A 22,168-nucleotide genomic window follows, 5' to 3' on the forward strand; every position below is an offset into this window, starting at 1 on the left:
GAAATGTTTATTAATTTTAGTTACTTTCGGACAGCTTTATAAAACTTAAGCACTAAGAGTGATCAAGTGCCTAAAAAAGTTTGCACATACTCTGTTTCAATTCTACTAATCATGCTCACAAACCGCGGTCAGTCAATCAATGACTTCTGTTGGGACACGATTGGTTAGGGCTACCCAAATGAAATGTTTTACAACTGGCTATGAAGCAAATGAACTCAACCCCACTGTGGTTTACATTAACAACATTCCAAAATGGAGGTGCTTGTCAGAAACCTGATGCGAGTGCAAGCAGCTGGAGACTGGGGAGGGGACACTGCCCCTCTGGAGAAATGGTAGTTTGGGGGGGGGGGGGGGGGGGGGGGGGGGGGGCAACTGTTCCCCTGTTCCAGAGTCCCTGCCTGTGGCTGCTTAATCATCAGAGGCACGCACACCACACTGCAATTGCAATGATGCGTACTGCCATTTTTAAGAACAGCATCTCCAATTTTAGAAATGACAGTACATGCTGAACAACAAGCACTTCAGTGTGTACTGCCATCTTGTTTTCAAAGGTAGATGACATGCTAGTGCTATGGGGCATGCCTCCTGTCCGGTATAGGCACATCAACAGCTGCGGCAACACAAGCTCATATGTTCCCTTTCACAAAAGTTGCACCTGTGCCTGTGCAAGGCAACATGGAACCATGGTTTACTAAGGAAAAGATGAAAAAAAATTCTCGACATTAACTGGTGCAGAACACAGCCTCTGGACTTGCATATTACTGAAGCGATCTTCTGACATTCATTTAGCAAAAGCTTCAATACCTCTTACAATTTCCTAAATCATTCGAAACCAAAAGACGAAAGAAAGTAAGTTCAACTTAATGAGGGGGAAAAAAAAAATTTTGAACTTTGCACACTGCTCAGCCTGCATTTAAAGAGTGGTGCTGTAAAGTACCACATTAGTTGCTAGAGACATCAGACTTTGTCTGCACCCTCTTCTGGTGAGGCCTCCCAGTCAAAAAAAAAACCATTGGAACCAACTGAATTTCCAATTGGTCAAATTAATGTTTAGGGGAATCCCCCAAGGTGGAGTAGATTTGTAATAAAGGAGTAATTACTCATTGACATCCACCCAAGCGCAGCCATACGGCTACAAAGGAAAGCTATACAGCTTCCTCAGAAACTTTGTAGTTAAAGAAAAATTCGTCCTGGTACGGGGTTCGAACCCGGGACCACCGCTTCACCGGAGCAGTCGCTCTACCAATTCAGCTAACCGGGACGGCAAGCTTATGGTAGGGCGAGAGCGAATTGATCAATAACTCGAAGTGGGAACGTGTTGGTCAAATGTTTAGGGGAATCCCCCAAGGTGGAGTAGATTTGTAATAAGGGAGTAATTACTCGTTGACATCCACCCAAGTACAGCCATTTCCAATTCCAATTGGACGAGTTCAGTTTCCAACTGGTTCCAATTGGATGGTCCAAATGGACTAACCAATTGGACCAGCTGGGTTTTCAATTGGTGAGCCCAATTGGGCCATTGCATCCAACTAGTCCACCCAACTGCACCCAATTTATCCAATGAATGTTTGCATATTTGACAAAACAGGTAGACCTAATATGGTTCTTATAATAAGAGCTATCAGCAGCTTAAACTGCTAAATTGTACTCATCATCTACACCACCACTGGAGCTGAAATTAAATTAAATAACTGCTCTCAGTGGGCAAGCACCACTGGCCCCAGGATGAGAGCCTCACAAATTGGGTATTTAGGTTGTAGCAGAAGTGTGTTGTAAGAGTATATCTGTGGCATTCGGTTCGCAGCCTTCGGGCTGCGGCCGCGTATCTGTATTTTTCAGCCAGCGTCCGTTCCGGCGGACGCGGTTGTTGCGACGCGCGTCTTTACTGTATTTTACTCTGTCCTCTTATCTTTCAACTCTCTTCTATCTGCACGTGGCACCGGTGGTGGCTCGGCTTGAGCCAGTTGGCAGGCCCGTGCACTTTCCTTTTCATCCTTCTCTCAGTCGCAACCAACCAACCAACCAAGTGTGTTCTCTGGATGTACATATTGAGCTAATATATGCTACTAGTGCCTGAATGTGCAGTGTTGTTTGATGTATGTGTGTCTGTTGGCTTTGATTTCCATAAAAGCAAGTTAATTCTGCAGAAAATTGTTGATTGGCACTAGGCACACTAGGCACAGTGTCTTCCTGCAGTCCTCATAAATCAGTTTTCCTTTTGCACATTGCAATATGTTAAGTTGTAGAAATATTTATCCAAGATCCTAGAGCATAATATTCACAAACATTTAGCTACCTTTTCAATGAACGTAACATATTTTGTGAATATTTTCTGGGTGAAATAATTGCCTGGCCTAATGGTCCAATTGGCTGGTCCATTTGGGTCCAATTGGTTGAGTGGCTAAAAACACAACTGGAACCAATTGGTTCCAATTGAAAAATCCAACTGGACCCAATGGGAATGTCTAATTAGTTCCAACTGGAATGTCCAATTGGTTCCAATGGTTTTTTTTTACTGGGCTGTCAGGTTAAGTGTTTCCGCGTATCACTGATGGATTTTGATAAAATACGAAAATTCAAAATAGTGAGTTAAACATGTCAGACCTTCCATGTCAGTTATATAGAACATATTCTAAATTCATAATTCATATTTTCATTGCCATGCAGCCAATTCCACTGCACCTAGGTTGCAAAGGCCTGCCATATGTCGGTAAAAAGCTAACAACAAAGATGCACTCACTCATGCACCATAACAGTGCCTGCCTATACAGCAGCAATTAACCACACTATTAAGCATCCATCCACATCAAAATACTAAAAGCAGGAAAGGGAAGTCTGCATGATGACCGCCAAAATTTACTGCTGCAAAAACTAGAAGCAAGCAAAGCATGCGATATACCCTTTTGCACAAAGTTGATCAGATGACGGTGTGGTAGCAACAAGTACGACGACACAAACGACCCCCCACTCTCCCAGTCACACAGCAGCAATGCACTCTTTATGGTGTGTAGATTGGCAGTGGAGTTCAATGGGAGCCAGTCAAACAGTCATTAACACCATAACAAAAGCACTATTTGGAATGAGGGAAAAAAAATTATGTGCGGGCGCAGGCGGTGTTACGACTTCGATTCATTCTCTTAATACTTGCAATCATGATGACAAGACTGTGGAATTTAATGAGCTATACATGCCTCTATTTTCCCCAAAAGGTGGGAATAATTGTGCGCCATTATTACTACAGCAGCGCTTGAAACAGCCCAGAGGAGGCAGCATTTTATGCAAACCGGTGGTACTGCAACAAGCTGGCTCCAGCAGTCCTTTCTTAGTCCCTGTTCAATCAAAACTACAAAAGAGTTCAAAGCTGCCAAAGCAAACCTCCCGTCGTACAGTACACTACAGTACGGAAGCGCTTGATGAACATCAATTAAATACAATGATCTGAACTGACATGAGGTTTGTGCTTGCTTCTGTCGGTGGAACGCTAATGTCAGGAGCAAATGTGCACTGCGTGCAGAAGAACATAAAAGGCATTCTATGCATAACACAGCACTTCTCATGCATCTCTTCTGTCACCAAAATTCAATTAAGTTGATAAGGCTGCTATGTGGCTTCTCACATCAGATGATCATAATCAATTTGAGAAAATGCATGAAAAAAAATGTATTGCACGGGAATTACCTAGCATAATTCCTCATTTATCAATGAAGGAAGAGCAAAATGTCAATTCATTTTATACGTTTGCAAATCAGGGCATCAATATTCATGCACACATATTCGTTGACAACAAAAAAAAAAACACAGAAGGAACTCGCGCCATGAAAAAAAAAAAAAAGTGATGTATGCACCTCAACGCTCCTACCATGATAAAAACATCTATGATAAAGACGGTGCTCTATGTACATATTGACCACAATGGTCATCAACAAAGAACAAGCTAAAAGAAAACAAACTAAAACACATTGAGCTGCGTTGAACATGCTTTGCTGCTGCACTCAGTCAGTCCTACACGTATTGGCTATGTAAGTATATAGCTTCCACAAATGGCCATGAAGTGTGTTTCGACATGAGAGAGGCAACAAGTGCCACACACAAGCCTAACACTTCCCAAACCTGGCAGTCACCTTCACGAAAAACTCTTAACTTCGGTCAACAATGCCTCGACACTGAGAGAGAAGGTTCGGAGGGGATTAAGAGCAAGGAAAGCATATTGTTTTGCTGTTCTCATGGAAAAAGATTTCTTGAAAATTTTGAAGGTAATGTCACTCAGATGACACATCAGCAATAAAAAAGCCATTCCAAAGGGACATCAATGCTTGTACTAATGAGAAGTTGCAGAATTCATATACAAAACACATTGCCATTCAATGTGAAAGTCTTAGCAGAAACAGAAGTAAAGTGAAGCAGAACACTATCACGCAAGGCATGGGAGGCTGTTAGAAATGTGCAAAAATCCCAAGCTTCGCTGTCAGAGTAGCATGTGCTTTTCCTCTCAATGTACGTCCATGCCAATTGAGAACAATCTTAACTTAAGACTCCTACCTAAAGCCAAAGACCTAAGGCATTTTCTGAGCCCCAGCGTTTCCTCAAATGTTTAGTTCAAAATAGCAACAAAAGCACAGTAACTTCATGTGCACTGACTGCACAGTAAAGAGTTCCATAACACAAGGATGCTTTAATTGTTGGCAGAAGCTATGCCTAAGTAATTTTTGAGCAAAACTTCAATCGTTCATAAATTAAGCGCCAACTTACTGGAAGACTGAATTTGAGACACACACCAACAGCAGTTGTTAAGCCAGGCTTCTTTCTTGCTTTGTGTTCAAAATCAGGCACATGAAGAGCATTTGCACATTCCTAATCAAGCTGTTCAATTTCTTGCCACAATTCAGCTAAGAAGAAACAGTGCCGAGGGCATCATCTTGCTCCAGGAGCAGAACACACTGGAGCCGTTCACAACCTTTCCAATAGCATTCTGTGCAGCGATCAAACATTAACAATAAAAACAATCTATGACACAGATGCTAGGTCTGGGGATAATGGATAGGATGGCTAAATGACAAAAGGGGGCAAACAGAGAAATTCGATTCCATCGCGAGGTGAAAAATGATGATGAGATGAATATCAATGAGAATAGCAGCAGTAAGGAAGGAATAAAAAGTGGATTGTCCCACACAAGGAACCAGAGAGACACTCGATGGAAAAACATGAAATAAAGCGAGCACTAATGGGAGAAGACAGACTGTAAGGAAGAAATATTCCAGATAAATCGAGCATGTGCACCACAGTGCACAGCCAGCAAGTTCAAATGAAGGCAAAGCATGCAGCAATCACCCGTGCAAGCAACAAAGAAACATTGTCTCGAGGCATGGACGAACAGCCCCCAATTCCTTTGTTCTCCCTTTCATGCGAATTTCTTTTCCCTGAGTCTGTCCAGCCTCGTAAGGGGAAAGAGAAAAGTCCTTTCTCACTCACTCGCCTAGCCTGACGCCAATGCACACTGATGAATAGATGTACTCACGCAAACAAAAAGCACGCACACCATCACGCCCAAAAAAGGGGCATCAATTGAAAGCAAAGGCAAAAGGACAGAGACGTAAAAAAAAAAAAAGAAAGCGAGAGACAAAAGACAGAAGTATGAAAAGATGCAAAGAGAAAAACCTCTCCTGTTAAGGTCTCGCCACCCACTCAAGCTCCGTGACATTGTGCAGAGTCCCTGTTGAGTTGTAGAGCTCGTGACACTTCCACGCAAAATCTGTGCCACACACAATTGGCTGGCCAGCCAAAAGTGTTGGGTGGCATCATGTGTTCTTTGCACATCTCAACATGGTTCTATTTCTTTCCTCCTGTGTATGCTGGTACATATATGTGTGTGTGTTTGAGGATCTCTCTTTCTCTGTCTCTCTCTCTCTATATATATATATATATATATGTGTGTGTGTGTGTGTGTGTGTGTATATATATGTATATATATACTATACATTCTGCACTCACTCGGCACGCATACACAGGGCTGGCCAGGCGTCGACGCCCATATGGATGCACACACAAGCACACACTATCACATCCATGCGTGTTGTGTACACGAGACAACAAGCTGGTTACATAACGCTAGAGCTCTCACACGATTGCTCCCCGCTGACCGCCGGGCCTGTACAGGGAGGACAGGCCCCCCTTTCTCGTGCTCACTTTTTGTTTTCCTTTTTTTTTGTTTCCCAAGAGAAAATGTCATCCGCACACTCCGCTTGAAGCCGCGGCCGGCCCGGCCACACAGCTTCCTGGGCCGGACGCAGCTCCGGCGGGGTCGTACGAAATGGGCAGAGGACGAGAGGCGGAGGAGGAGGGGGCGCGCGCTGTTTCTCACACGGACGCGGAGCGGGCCAGGTTCCGGTCAGGGTTCTTCCGGTCGAGACGTTTCCGGCGGAGGGGCGTGGGGGCTGGCGGAGGAGCCGGATGCTATTTCTTCTTGGCGTGGAGCATCTCCATGAGGAGCGTCTGTGATGGGGCGCTGCCGCTCATGTGCTTGTAAAAGAGGTACTCCTCCCCACGTGTGCTGATCAGCTTCAGGCTTGGAAGCATCTGGTACAGCTGGCCAAATTTGTCCTGCAGAAGGACAAGTACAAGGACAAGTTTGAAGGACATGCCTGGCGTCGCTGCTCATCCTCGGTCACGAGTCAAATGCAATCAAACAAGGCAAGTATTCGTGCCAGAAAAAAACAGCACTCATGCACATGCCATTTCATTTGTAGGCAGCTCTGTGTGAGCCATTAAATGGTCCACTTGCTGCTGCAAAGAACGAGCCATGTAAGAATACAGATCATTCCACTTATCCGATGTTCTGGCATGGCACATTTTGGAAAGGGGAGGCAGGTAGGGGTTTTTCTGAGCAGACATTACGAATCTCAAAAAAATTATTGGAGGAGGAAGTTCTAAAGTGCTTGCTTTAAGCACACACGTACGGTGATCTGAGGGTAATTGTTGAGGCAGTATTCGAGGTGAACCTGCTTGGTCTGCTCCTGGGCTTCATGCACCAGACGGACGTTGCTCAAAGTCCGCACGTCTGCTCCGGCCGCACCAGCACACACACACAGGAAGACAGCAGCAGGCCCCACCAGGAAAGGAAATGCAGCACTTCTTTAGAACACAGGTTTTTTTCAACAGAGAGCAACATATGAAAAAGGGCTAGGAAGGACAGCAGAGGGCTACCACATCCAGTAAATCAGTTCCCTATGCCAGGTAATTTAGCAGCAGCTACAGAATCAAGGCACGGACACTTGAAACAAAATTTACTGCAACTAAGCATGCTCATACTGAAAACTTTAGCTGTTTCTACTACAAAGGCATTAAAAAAGTAAGCCAGCACTGAAGCTCTTGTGCTCTTAGTTGAACATGTAACCTTTACTATTTATACTACTTTGATTCTGCCCACTATGGTAAATATGTCAGATATAGTTAAAGATTTAAGGCCTAGCACTGACATGAAACCATTCTCGTAGTGTCCCATGTATTAGGTGTATTAATGAGCACAACCACACAAAAATGTCAAAATCAAATTGCAGACGGGCAGAGAGGCAATGCAGTTTTTCAGCAATGCAGTTTTTCGTTTAACATCTGAACCTCCATCCATACGTGCTGTCAGGCACTCAAATTTTTTTATGAATCTTTTTTTTGACAAAAGGAACCTATTACATACTGATGCCAACTACAGAGCTGTGCTAAGAGTTTCAAAGCAAACTCTTCCTTCTTTTCAAGAACAAAACAAAGAAATACTGAAAACAGGTTACCTGCAAAGAAATGTTTGGCCTTTGCGTTTTTTTTTTTTTCGAACTCTAACCTGGCCACAGAAAATAGCTGCATGTAGCATAGTTTAGCAGGGCTTTTATCCAGAACACATGAAAATCTATTTTTGGCATGCAGCGCCCAAGGCAAAAGCTCTCGGCCAATGCACATGTGACTACAGTAAACACAGGCCATGGGGTGGATAGTGCCCCGGTTCCTTTAGACTTCTTGACAACAAGAGTGACATCATTCTTTACCAAGCACGGCAGGAAGATGCCACGCAGTTGTAGGGGGACTACCACACTGCGCCAGCAACTCCTGTTTAGCATCCACTGGCCGGAAAACTTTTGACAAGAACGACACATATTATGTCGTGATATGTTCCTAATCCATCAATGAGGGCATAGATTTTGCAAGAGGTTTCCTGGGGCTCCGCAAGAGCCAAGAGACCCGTCTCCACAGGATTTCTTTTTTTTTTCTAAATTTGTGGCTAAAGACGAAACTTTCCAGTTTCAACCAGAGAAATTAGCAACAAGAACAATTAAGGGCAAACACAAAACCATGCACTATGTAAGCCTCAAGTGCTTTTTGATTGCAAGGCAGACATGAAAAAACCCACCCAACAGCTCCAATTAGTGAAAAGGTGGAATGAACAAGGGACATCCCTCTCCTCTCCTCTCAATATCTCTGTTTGGAAATATCTCTTCAAACCCCCAACATCTCATATACTGGCAACAGCTCCCACTGGCCTCCATGAGACCCCAGTGGAAACCATCGCACTGTAAGGAATATCACTGGGTTGGGTTACATACCAAAAAGCTTTCACGATTATAAACTACACAAAAATTTCCTGTACTCAGGCAGAAGAATAAGGTAGATTCTCAGCTGCTGTAGGAAATTCTGCTGCAGGAATGACCAGCAAGCAGTACTCCTGGACACAAGACGAAAAAAACCACCTTTCCGATGGCTCACCTCCAAGCTCACATTCGGCAACTTGAGGTTGAGACACTGCACAGCAAAAATGCATCAGTGTTTTGCCAAATCAAAAGCATCAGTGAAATGAGTACTGCTGCCCAATGTCATGAACAGTTGTTAAATGGATGGATGGATGGATGGATGGATGGATGGATGTCACAAAAGATAAGTGGATGAAAGCAAGCAACAATACCACAAAAAAAAAAAAAACTAAGCAAATATGGACAGCTACTTACATGCATTAAAATTTCTATGATTTCACTGGCTAATATTTTACCCATTTGCTTCGTGCAGCAAGAAATCAAGCTTTCACCATTTGTTTCTCCGGCACAGTCAAAATGATGTTAAGCAATACCACCAAGTATGACAGTTTAACGAAAACAGTGAGTCGACCATCTGAAATGCCAAGATGAAAAATAATAACAATATTAGCAACAAATGAATGAATGAATGAGTGAATGAATGAATGAATGAATGAATGAATGAATGAATGAATGAATGAATGAATGAATGAATGAATGAATGAATGAAAACGAAGAACCAGATACAGCACTTGGGAATTTGTGACTTCAATGAACATGTAGGAAGGGACAGCTGCCTCTTTGTGCCTTTGATCTGGTGGCTTCATTGTCTAGCAAGTAAGATGTAAGAGAGGGCCTTGGAGACTTAGGAGCCCCAGTTGCAAGCAATTCGCAGCAACTGCAAAGTCTCGCAACAACCAAATACAGAAACCATGCCCCAAAGCTAACAGTGTTCCAGTGGCAAAGCAAGGGAAGAGAGATGGAAAAAATGAAAAACCAAAAGATGAAAAAAAAAAGGTAAACCTGCAGTGCTAGACTTACTTTTAAAAAATAACTGTTGATCATCTACTATTAAAAGGTTAATATTAAATTCTTGCTTTGAACATTCAAACAACAGCATTCAAAAAGCAAAATACGTAAAAAATGTCCTGTATCTGTTTGCTATTCAGGTGCACAAGAAGAACCAAACTCATGTTTTCGGCAAATGCAGTTTCTCCAGTCACGAAGAAGTGTAAAGCTTTGCAGAGTAGCAGCTCACATTCTTGCAACGCCCATCTGCCTCTGAATTAGCACTGGGATTGTAAATTTTGGTTGTACAGATGTCACCCTAGATGAGCATTGGTTAGACCCTAATGCATATGGAAATATGCGGGAAAATTAATGCATCTTTCAATTACAAGAACCCAGATGCCATTATTTGTAAGGAAAAGGAGCAGACAAACAGTTGAGCTGTGCTAGCAGGCGACAGATCTGGTCATTGCCAAAAGTAATCAGGTTACCTTACCACTTCTCATGCTATTAGAAGACTTCTTATCACCAAGAGGACGATAGCAGCGGTGCAAATTCACGTTATGCAAGTTATCCCTGCAGCTGATGAGGGCTGGCAACTGCCCGCCCACTTTTTATGCGGCCACGGCAGCCTGGTTACTTTTGGCTAAGACCGTACATGAAAGGCAGGCGATAAACAGACTACCAAAAGAATCCTTCTTAAATTGCAACAGAAGTGTTAGTTAGCTTGGTAGTGCTGCTTGTCTCTCATCCGAGTGCTGTAGAATCCATTTCCTGGCAAACTGCTCTCTCTTAAAAGGAGCCACAGCAGAAGGCAGGAAGAGGTAAGCAAGTGCAGAATAGCAACAGCAGCCAAGGTGGCCGGGCACCTGGGTTGAGCAGAAGCAGGAACTTGAGGCAGACGTAGTCGACTGGGTCAAAGCGTAGCTCCTGCAGCCGGGCAGCGAGCGTGTGCAGCTGGTCAGCCAGTGCAGGCAGCCCCAGCAGCGCCAGTGACACAAGCGAGAACTTCTGTCCATTGGGCAGGGTGGTGTCATCCGGCAAGCCATTGTGCAGCCGCTGGTGCACGTGGTCTAGGATCAGCATGTCGCTCCATGACTGCTGCAGCAGCTTCATCTGGTCATCCACCTGAGCGGAGTGAAATGTGACACTGGTAAGTTTTTCAGCATGTGACCCACAGTGTATGTAAGGGGATCGCGATGCATACATAGCAATGCCCAAGAGTGAGAAAAACAGTCTGACTGCCATACTATGCAATACCTTTTTCCATAGTATCTGCAGGAAACCATTTCATGGCAAAATTTTCAATTTACAACATAAGATGTGGTGAAAAACACCCTGAAAATTAGAACCAATAGATACGCCAAAAATGACTCTGTGCTTGGCTAGTGCACCGAATTCTAACTGCAGGTTCTCCTTTGAGCTGCTGGACACTTTTTGTGATTTGCACTGTATTATACATGCACCGCTCCAGATTAAAACAAACTGTTCCAAAGTGCAAAGCATACCACTGCATCATGCTACAAGTGCTATGTCTCGGCAACAAATTCCAAGGTGCACCTAATGAACCTGCAAGAAGGCTGCATACATTTGTTCCGTGCTGTGCAGGCTATTTAGCTCTCATGATAAAGCCCTTCTTTTGTTAAGTCTGCATGTTTAATATCTTTGAAAGGGAACTTATCTACTGGGGTCTATAGTCGTGTTCCATTAATACAACCCCCATCAATATGGACGACTCGAATTATGGCCAACTATTGTGGGGACCAAACTTTTTCAATTTATTTATGACTCCTTGTATTTTGAATGGAAGGCAGCAGCAAAAGGCAGCGCGATAGTGCGGACGCTGTAGCAATAGCCTTTGTGAGCGTGTGTGTACGTGGTATAATGATATAATTGCAGCATTGCATGAATGGCTGCGGCAGCCTGTGCTATGTTGAGAACTATATCTGCCAGTTTTCAGCCGATTGAGCACAGAGTTCTTGGAATTTGAACAGTCTTAGCAGGAGAAACTTTACCACACCATGAGGTGGCATAATGCATTTCATATGCATTTAGAGTTTTCAAACATGCTGCAATCTGCACGGCATATTTTAAAGATAATGGCGACCAGAATAAGGAACGTGGAGAGTTAAAGATTGCCTGATGATTGCCTGACTCAACTTCAGTGCCTGCCACTATTTATCTATTTATTTATGAATACTGCAATCCCACAAGGGATTTTAGCAGGGTGGGTACATGAATACAAAAAAAAAAGGAAAATTACAAGTACAAGTGTCAAAAGCTCAAGCAAAAAGCTTAGATATAAAAGTCACACTAATGAAAAACCGCTCATCGGCAATAAATAGAGAAAATAATATATAGCACAGGTGTCAAAAGTTCAGGAAAAAAGCTTCAGACATAAAAGTAACGGTATTAAACAACCGCTCATCAGCTGTAAACAGAGAAAGTAATACATAGTGCAACTATTACAACCAGTCAGTAACAAAAATATTTAAACCTGATGGGCAAGTACAACGAAATGCAACAACAGAGCAGAAATTAGGGAAAACTTAGACCTCTGGTAAATGATGCCACAGACTGCTGTAAAATTTCGTAGCTGGTAAGCCGATTTCAGTTTGTTACTGTTCTTGGGAAAAAAGAATATTTGAAGCAATTGTCACGAGGGCTAAAAGGAGTAATTGTCAGATTTTGTCGCTGCCTAGTGTTGTAACCTGAAGAGAAAGATATTATTTCATCAAGGTTAACTTGAAATGATCGTTTACAAGTTGGTACAAAATTTGAGACAGAAGCAGACTGTAATCACAGAAGCAGATTGTAATCATGGTGTTTATTCAGAATATTTGTTTTTGTACTTCTTCATAATTGGTTATTACAGACAACTCGCTTTATGGACACTTTTGGTCAGGAGCCAAGTGTACGTATTAATGATATCAAGGTCCGACTGTACAGCCCATTAAGTTCATTAATTTCAACAGTGAAGCATTTCCTTTTCTGTGCAAGGAGCACTTCATTCGTTTCAAATATTCGAACATGGCAAGGCAGTATAACCTTTTGCGAGCTACACCGCCGACATATGTAGGTTTGGAAGCCACAAAGCACATTCACGTAACCGAGCGTACCAAAACCAGATGCGCTACAAGGCCACGTCGTACAAGCCACGCACAGTGCGCACGCGCAAGCGCGATAAAAGGAATAACGCTGTCGAGAATTACCTACCTGCTTATGGGGTGCATAAACGCAACCGCGAAAACGCGACGTTGCCAAATGCCAATGGCCAAATTCCGCCATTTGTGCAACCAGTAGGAGTGGCGCGCCCTGCCCCCTTCGTCCACTAACGGAGGGGGTAGAACGGACGCGCGCTTCACAATGGCGGTCGCTTCCATATTAATTATACACAAGACAAAGATGGCGCTTGCGCAAATGGCCGCGGATCGTGTCCAATTGCATTGTCCGGACGGCGGCAAGAGAATTGGGCCGCAGCCGCTACTCCGTGAGGAAATATGCGTGCTAGCCTGCTCACGAGAGGCAGTTTGAAGAACAAAAGAGCGCAGCAACAATGTGCTTGCGCCTTACGCCACCAGGGCTTTTTTAAAAAGCTCAATTCCCGCCGCAGGTCTAGCTCTGCGGAAGGCAGGCTGCCTTCATTTGCCTGTCGCTACATCGCAACTTTCTTCAAATGCCTCACTTATACTTCCCCCTCCGTTCCGGTGTACCATGTGGCCTACCCGTTCAATTAAGGTATAACTTTCCACATGCACGCGGTCGTATGACAGTTTAGTCGTCTGCGAGGGTAATCCAGTCAGTCATCGGGGCTACGTAGTAATTAAGACCTCGCGCGGAGCGAGAAACGAACTCTGCTTGCACGAAACCGCTGAAAATCCCGATAGGGTCTGCATCACATATCACGGGGAACGAGGAACGTGCCAGCGAAAGTGTGGGTGCGGTGGTGGCACTGAGGTTGCTCCCGTAGCGGCCCGTGAATACGCTGCTACTCCTCCCCTCGTCCCTCGGACAGGGCAGGTCTGCGAAGCGGATATCTGAACTGGTCGCAGCGAGCGGACCACCGGATATTCAAACGGGGTCGCTACGCGCCATGTATCCAGCCAAAGGACGCAACCGTGCACTGCCTCTGGAAAGCGGGCCAATAAAGCCCGCATTGGACTGGCGCAGTACATCAGCTCGTGCTACGAAAGATGTAGTTGGCCACATTGCTAGCTGGACTGTTCCGTTCACCTCCAGGGAAAGCACAATTGAGGCTGTAGCGCGAGGACTGTCTCTGCAACCCATTCACAACAGTCCAAGCAGCAGGTGTTCTGACATTGGCGTTCTTTCCATCGCGTACACACAGGTGCCTGACACCGACTCCTTCGACTGCTGCAAGCAGGTGGAGGTCGCGCTATAGCCTCCATCCTGCTTGCGCCAGGAGCACGCAACAGTCCAGCGATCAATATGGCGGCGCACAAGCAGACCTTTCCATTCGGGTCAAAAGGCCTACTCTTTCTGTAGTCTCAATGGAGGCTCTGTAACTAGTGGTGGCGATTAACTGTAAAGACGTCACGGTCAGCTGCCTTGCACATGCTAGCCACCTGCGATGCCACGAAAGGCAGCTGACCCTTCTGAGGGGCATGGCTGGAGGGCATCCACTGAGGGGCACGCTTCAGAATTCTGGCCCCACCGAGCAAGATCAGCCAGGCCGAGGAATCGAATTCTGAAGTCCACACGGCAGAGACGGTAGGAGAAGTATGTGGCAATCGGCGGTACAGGCTGTAGTGCCAGAGCCCACATTTCGCTGGTTGGCCTGTCTGAACCAGCGCTGCGCGCCCGCCGGCGCTCAAAGCAGGCCCAGACTTTCTCGGACAAGTCGCGACATGCAGCGTGACTCATCCCGCCGCCGCGGCGCCGACACGGACCCTTCCTCCTCTCCGTCGGTGCGAACTCCTCCGACGCTCGCCGCCTCTCGACCATTGGTCTAATTTGAACGGTGGCCAGTGATTGGAGGATTTGAACGGCTGGCTGCCGTAACCGTTACCAGCGGCTATAAAAACGGAGCCGCGCTGAACCCGAGCAGCAGACGGGCAGCAGAAGAGCCATCACGCCGGAGCTACGCTCGCCGCCGGGGCCGCCCTTCTTCTGTGTGCCTGCCCGTGGTGCTTTTGCCCTTGTATCATGTAAAAGCCCTTGTACATACTGTACATAAAGTTCATTTGACTCACCGTCGCCTCGACCGTTTCCTGGCTCGGACACCCAGTCTCAACAAGGCATAGAGTTCGGTAAAGTGTCCAGCCCACAAAGTTCGCAGTCAAGCCCTATATCAGGGACCTTCCACGCTTTAGAGCTTCGCAGGGGTGTCGTAAGTACCCCGCAACACGGTTCGCAGAGAACCCTGCGGGCGGGCACTGTACAACCGGCAGCCAGCTCCGTGGGCAAACGCGCGTCCCTCAACCGACGTCATTTGCGACTTTCGATATTCATGGCAGTGTACACCGACGTGCGTTTACACGAGGAGGGCCGGCACGAAACGGGACGTTGCTGTCGGTTGCGCGGCGCAGCGCTCATTGTGAGCGCGCAGTGCCGCCAGTGGCGCATCCGGGCGCGCGTACGCAGCCCTCGATCGCGGCGAGCAGAGAGGCCGGCCGGGAAGCGGCGAAAGTGGCGAGGGACGCCAGGGCTCAATCAAACACGCACCGTCGGGCAGCGCAATGCAACGGGCGACAAAAGATGTAGGCCGGCTGTGAGTGACAGCCCTCGCTTCGACGCCGACAATGGCAGCGCGCGCTGCCGCCACCGAAAAGTTTCGCTCGCCATGCCACGCGACGATACGGCACAACCAGAAGCACCCCCCCCCTCCCCCTCCCCTCCAGGAAAAAAAAAGCGAAAAAAAAAGGGCGAAGGGGGGATGCGAAACTAGCGCCCACCGTCCTTTCTCGTTGTCTTTCGCCACTTACGACACGCCGCGTTGGCGTCACACATCGCGGGCCGCCGCCCTTGGTCTACACGCGTAAAGGACGAACGCTCCCCTGCAAGCCGCAGCGTCACGCGCTAGAAGGCTCCTTCAATGCAGAGTGGTTTCACACATTCTCACGCAGGGATGCATGGCTTCTGTACACGCCTCCACCACGGTGGGCTCTTCGGAAAATGACAATGATACGCAAGTGGGCGGCACACCAGCGCAAATGTGACCAAAAGAGACACGCCTCATTGTTACGTCAGGCCCAGTAATTGCTGGACGCCGATGAGGTCCCCAGGAGCTGATCGCCCACTTCTGCTGTTTATAAGCAAGAAGTCGCATAAGTCGGGGTTTTTCGAGTCGACTGTTTCAAGCAAAAAACGATTTGCTGTAAGCACGCGTCTTTGAGCGGAACCTAAAACGCTGCAATTTTAGGTCATTACTTTCATAAGCAATATGGAAACTGCAGGTTGAGCTAAAAACGTCATCAAATCTGATATCGTTTATTCTCGCTTATTCAGCTATTTAGTCGTGTGTACTAAAGTGTCCTGTGCAGCCTTCCAGAGTCCTTGCAGGCCTTTGTTTGTACACTGCGGGAACATATTCTATCAACATCGAAGCAACGACTGGATAAGGAACGGGTGGCTTCAAGGGAACACAGAGTGGCGAAGAAGGCGCAGTTAGGTCAAGAGGAAACGGCCAATTAATTAAACGCACAAGAGTATTGGAGCAGGACATCATTAGCGCTGGCAGCTCATCATACGATGATGCTCTGGAAAAAGAAGGCCTCTCGAGATGACATAAATTTTGTACTTTTCAAACTTATCCTCAAATTAAGCCACGAGTCCTCTTTTACATTATTTCTCTGGAGTATGCGCGAGATAACCGCTGATTACCGCGCGATCAGCTTAGTGCACTGGAAAACTGCGCTAAGAGAGAATGCGCATTTTTGCGCCAGAAATCGCGTTTAGCCCGATTCTTATTAATTTTATTGTTCGTCGAGCAAAAATCGAGTAGAACTGTGTTTTACATAAAAACAAAGGTCCCAATACAGTGTACACCAGAAGACCAAAAAATAAGTCGAATATAATATTCCAATAATATCGCGAGCGAAGGCGCCAGAATGTTTTACCAGCTATTATTTTTAGAGCCAATGTTTCGTTATAGGCACAGCTTCGCAGATATGTACAAGACTTTAGAATGCTTATTCGTGAAAGTCATCCCGGCCCAAACAATATATATATATATATATATATATATATATATATATATATATATATATATATAACGACAGCGCGCCGCCGCGGACGTCGGGCAGACTTCTCTGGATGTGAGTGACCACACGACCTGGAATTTTTAGCCACAATGCACCCCCGGCATTTGAACAGTTCGGAACTCTTGGCATCCTGAAAGCTGCGCTTCGTTTCTCATACGGCAACGCTCATCGTTGTGGGGCAGAGAGAGTGCGTCTTCAATTGAAAGCCCTCACCACCCAAGTTAGCATCTGCATTACTGCGCAGGCGCCAGCGCTTGCCGCCACTAGGCTCCCGTTATAACGGCGTACTGAGTAAGCGTGCAACGTAGCCAACCCTACGCGACTACGTGGGAAAGGAATGCAAATTCGGACTTCATGGCGAGAAAAGCAGTGTAGGCGTGCGTGTCAGCACCAATGGCCACAGTTGACAAGTGGTGCCAGTTTCACTTGCGTTGGCTTAAGCCGGCAGCGGACGCAACCCACGTGCTTCCAATGTCCATAGGGGGTTCTGTCAATACACAGGCACTGCCGAGGGAACACACGTCGCGTGTCAGAGCTGTAGCGCTTTGAACCAAGCAGCACGTAACAGCTGACGCGTTTCTACTTTGCTCTCAGCGCCGATACATCTGCTGCCGGTCAAAATAGGTCATGTATAAGGTAACAGGGTCGAGAGTACCGCAGGCCAAGCACATGCCCTCCCAGCGCGAATGGCGCACTTTAAGGCAACGAAAGCAGAGCTTGGCGACGTGACGCCAACCCTACAGGCGGCGGCCGTCATTCGGACGGACATATCGCGAGGCAGGAATCCCCTCGCTAGCCACCATACCCTCGCCTCTTTTCCCGTTCAGCGAAGCCGCCATTTTCTTCCCTCTTCACGCCTCCGGCTCTTTCGACGCGCAGTCATATCCGTTCGGCGCTGTCGGCGCGCGAGCGGGCGGCGCGCGATTTCCGCGAGGAGACCCAAGAGAAACCACGTGACTGACCCACATAGGCCTCCCCGGACGCTCGTCACGTGACCGCCTGTGCAAGAGCTAGGCAGCAACGCGACGAAAGCGGGGAGAGAGGGCGCCCAGACTAGGGGTGCCAGGAACGAGGCAAAAGAAGAAAAGAGAGGAAAGGGCGAAGGGAGCGCGGCGGCAAAACGTTATGCAACAAACAACGACGTTACTCAATGCGCTCCTTTCACAAGAGTCGTCGCCGTGGTTACGCACACTTTACATTTCAAACCCGTTCGCCCGCTCCATATACCTGCTGCTGCTCGCACCGGCTCCGCATTCAATCAGCCACTGCAAAAGAAGCACCGTCTCCTATTCTAATTTGCTTGCCGTAAACACACCGACGGAGGCCGGCGAAAAGCCGCGTTCGATCACGCAAGCGGAGGCGCGGATAACGGTCCCGCGCTCCATCTCGGCTGCCGAGCGCATCTTCCCGAGCCGCCTGCTTTCTGCTCGGCGTTGTCGATGACACCGCGCAGCGACGAAAACCCGCACGAACGAGCCCCCGCCGCAGTGGCCGTATCTAATCCGCCGAGTCCTGAGCGGCTGCTCGACGCGGTTGCTGAAACGTGAATTTCGCAACGTTCCCGCTTCCTCCCTTCTCGTCGGCGGCTGCAGCTGCGACTGCCATTGAACTGCGCCTGCCACGGAGAGGGGAGGAAGCGGAGGAGCACGAAGAAATAAAAACAGCTATGAAGGAACGAGTTCTCAGCCTTTGCGCTCAAACGGGTGGGTCTTGCTTCGAAGAACGAAATCCGATGACAAGAGCCTGCGTAAACCATTCGTAACGTGTGCGAGCCACTACGTCGCCGAGGAGAAGCGAACACACGAGGCAAAAGCCTTCGTGAAATGAGGTGCGACCCACGGGGTGTGGGTTTCGCCATTGTGAAGGCGCCTAAACCCAGGAGGATGAAAACTGCAATGCTCGCCCGTTAGCACCACAAAGGCGGCAGTGATTGGATTGGATCGTACACTCATCAGTGGGCTCACACAAAGTGATGTTAACGGCATCATGCGGCGAGGCTCTGAGGAATGCGCATGCATGCAGGATGAACACCCCGAAAAGCACGCAAAAGAGGCCGATTTCGCTACACCAACGTCCTCTTCGAAGAAAAGCCTTTTCTCCGAAATGCTGTCAGGTATGCGTTCGGGCAAAGTGACAGGTTACGGGGAGTGGCAAGCCCTTCCGGGCAGCTTGTTTACGAGCACATGAAAGGCTACCGCTCACACGAGCACGACTTCGGGGAGGCGAGCCAGGAAAAGGGAAGTCGTGAAGATCGCCAGCATATCATTACCAAGCTGTGCTCAAAGTAGGGAGGCAACAGACGCGCTGCTCCTCGAGCTATAACAGTGCGCGGTATTGGTTTGGATCACGCGTGCCTCGGCGCCCATTCGGCGAGAGCAAAACCAGGAACGCTCCTCAAGGGCGTTCAGCTTCCGCGTACGTGCCGGCCAAGGCCTCGCGACGGCGTGCCTCGTTCTCGATTCCCTGGGCTACACAATACGCTGGCTGAAGTTATTACCGAACGATACCGCCTCAAGCAAAGCTCAGGCAGCCCAGGCTCCACCAGGAATGCCTGCATGCTCGGCAAAACGGGCAGCAGTGTGGCACAGGCGTGGTGCTGTTACCTTGGGACCTTGGGCTGTGGGACCTTGGCACGTGCATGAGGTGCTGCTTTCTGACAGTGCTCACCGCGAGTGCGCTAGCTACCGGCAGGGAACCAGCTCAGTGCCGCAAGAGTTTCCAAACTCCTCTGCGCGTACGACTCCTCATACATCGTCAGGATAACGACGCACGCGTTCTAACAACAACGCATCGGGCCGTTCCGATAACGTTCACTGCAAACCATGAGCCGCCGCTGAAGCAATCATTCCGCTGAGAATGCTTTGTCGATGTTCTGGTTGACCTTTTTCACTCTCTCTGTCTCTTTCGTTTACTAACACACCACACACACAGAGCGAATGACTAACCATTCGCATCGCGTCAAGAAAATTCTACGAACAAGAAAGGAGCGAGGATTCGATGCCGCTCCCCCCCCCCCCCCCCCCCATCAACACATATAAACAAACAAATTGAGAAACTAAAGCGCCAATTCGCCTCCATGAAGCCGACGGAGCCACGCACACCAACCCGGCAGCAAGCGCCTAAGTTCCGTAAATCCGTCAGTGTGCGCGCGGGGCGCTTGGACGGGGAAGTCGGCGGCGTCATGCCGGTAAACAAATCTAGCCGCGCGAGACACGAGAGCGGCCCTTCCACGCTCAGGCGCGTCTGCTTCTTTTGTTTCCCCGTCCGTTTCGCGGTATTTCTCTCGTCGCATTTGCGCATGCGGTTATTCATGGACCAGGAACTGGCGCTGCTTAGCACAAGTCATTTCCGCAACTTAATCCTCCTCCACGCGTAGACGGTACAGTCCGCCGGACTGATTCCGTGCAGCGGAAGCCGATCTTCTCGATCCAGATAACACTGGCTCCTGTGCATCCACTATCGCTGACCGCTGACGCGATGCTTCGAGCGGCTCCTACCGAACTCGACAGGGCGGCCTCAACTGTCGCACGTGGGCAATGAATCTCTTATTGGGCGTAGTGCCCTTGCACTGAGCATGCGCAAAGGATGACGCGCGCTCATGTGGTGGTGTGAGCACTACAGTTTTCTAAGACGATGTTTAGCCAAGACCAGTTGGCACACGCTTGAACTAAGCCGCAAACGGTGTAGCTGTTTTCGAAGCTCGTTACAATACCACCTCTGCACTTAATGCCGACGCTGGAACTCACTTTTTGATCGCGTTCGAGAAAAATGGATGAACAGATGATTCGGCGCGAATCATCTATTCGCCGCACACCTTTCGCCCCACCGGGCGAAAGGTGTGCGGCGGGCTTCGCCGGCGCTGCACCCAAGAGGGGGAGGCAGGAAGGCGACACCGACAGCGGATGCGCGGGGCGGCAGACGGGCGCAGAAAACCAGGCAGGCGGGACAAGCGGAGAGTCGGAAAGCAAAAACAAGGCACGCTCTTCCCTTTTCGCCTGGCGGCTGCCGCGCGTTACGAGAACGTTACTTACTGTAACTATGCAGGAAGCGGCGGCCACGGAGAGGAGGGCCCAAGGCCAGCTCTCAAACGATGCGCGCGGCGGACCGTGCGCGAGCGTCTTAAACGAGTTGTGATCCAGAGAGGCGAGTTGGTTAGGCAACGGTGTGACTAAAGGAAAGAATGCGGAGACAGAAAAAAAAAGGAAATGATGGGGATGGGCGGTGGCACGGGGGGAAGAACGCGCCTGATGAGTTGCGAGGGGAAAGGTGGTGGCATATCGTGGCCTCCGATGGTCCAACGCTGTGCGACACCGGAGAGCACGACCGAGTGGCCCTCCTAAGTGGCTTCCCTGCCAGCGACGCCTAGCGAAGCGTGCTGGCGTGTACGACACTTTCTTGGCCCGCCGTCCTCGCAGCCGGACGGCAGTGCTCCGAGCAAGCCTCGTCCAAATCAGCAGGGCCGGAGAAAGGTGCCACGCGGGTGAGCGCGGCGCCACCGAAAGAAGGAATGGATCTTTCATTGTCGACTCCAGCCTCGACCTCAAAAGCTGACACGGAGGGAAAGGGGGAAATCCTCCTCCACCGCGCATTTTCTCGCGCGCGCTGCTGCCAAGCAGAGGCCCGCAGCTGGCAAGAAGAGGCAGACGACCGTCCGCTGCCCCCCTTCCGATTAGCCGGCCCGCCTGCGGCCTTCGACACAAACAGAGCGTCGCCGCCGAGGAGGCACGAGTAAAACAATCGGGGCAAACGCGGAGAGGACGAAGGAAGAATGAAACGCGGCAGAAAGGGAAACGCGCGCGCGCTCACAACGAGCGTGTGTGTCCGTTTAATTCCGGCCCGAACGAGGTGCGCTGGGATCCGGTTTATCCTTGACCGAAATCGGCGAATAAAGAGCGGCGGCAGCGCCGCCGGTTGCGCGCGCTGCGGCTCTCGGCACGGAGACAACCGCCCCGAGAAAAGGCAGCCCCTTTTCTCTGCGCGTTCGCCCTCTGTCCCGTTCCTTGCACCGGACCGACCCTGCATATTTTCGCTGCCACAGCGGGCACATTTAGATCCCTCCGCTGCATACCGAACCGCTCATTTGTGCAACAGCGATGGCACACCGACGGCGCCCAGTAGCGGAGCTGGACTTGGCGGCCGCGGCAGGCCCACTGCGACGAAAGTGAAACGAGAAAACGGACTCGTACGGAGATGCGGTCGAAATTAATCCGGAGACTACAGTTGTGCTTTCACATCCTATTGCCCACCAGGCAACTGTCACCTGGGGCCAGCGTGCGGAGCTTTGCGCACTGTTTTAGCAGCATTCATGCGCAGAGAAAATTTACAGGGAGGAACCCCGAAACCGACTGCAGGGGATGCCTGACTGCGGGCACTTATTAATCGAGATCT

At 48.8% G+C, this 22,168-nt stretch overlaps 1 protein-coding gene across 4 annotated transcripts in view; it reads right to left on the reverse strand.

The window, feature by feature from the left end:
• Positions 1–356: 356 nt before the first annotated feature.
• Positions 357–22,168, reverse strand: part of ftz-f1 (ftz transcription factor 1) — a 290,320-nt gene continuing 268,508 nt past the window's right edge. For all 4 annotated transcript variants that reach the window (XM_089581197.1, XM_089581196.1, XM_089581194.1 and 1 more), the window contains 3 exons: positions 10,427–10,685; positions 6,954–7,054; positions 357–6,597 (listed from right to left, as the gene is read on the reverse strand). In XM_089581197.1, the coding sequence (XP_089437323.1) occupies positions 6,451–6,597; positions 6,954–7,054; positions 10,427–10,685 (507 nt within the window). In that variant the 3' untranslated portion in view covers positions 357–6,450. The remainder of the gene's footprint in view (positions 6,598–6,953; positions 7,055–10,426; positions 10,686–22,168) is intronic.

The sequence above is a fragment of the Amblyomma mixtum genome, chromosome 3 (assembly GCF_055824585.1).
Source record: "Amblyomma mixtum isolate Tamu chromosome 3, ASM5582458v1, whole genome shotgun sequence".
Classification (NCBI taxonomy): domain Eukaryota; kingdom Metazoa; phylum Arthropoda; class Arachnida; order Ixodida; family Ixodidae; genus Amblyomma; species Amblyomma mixtum.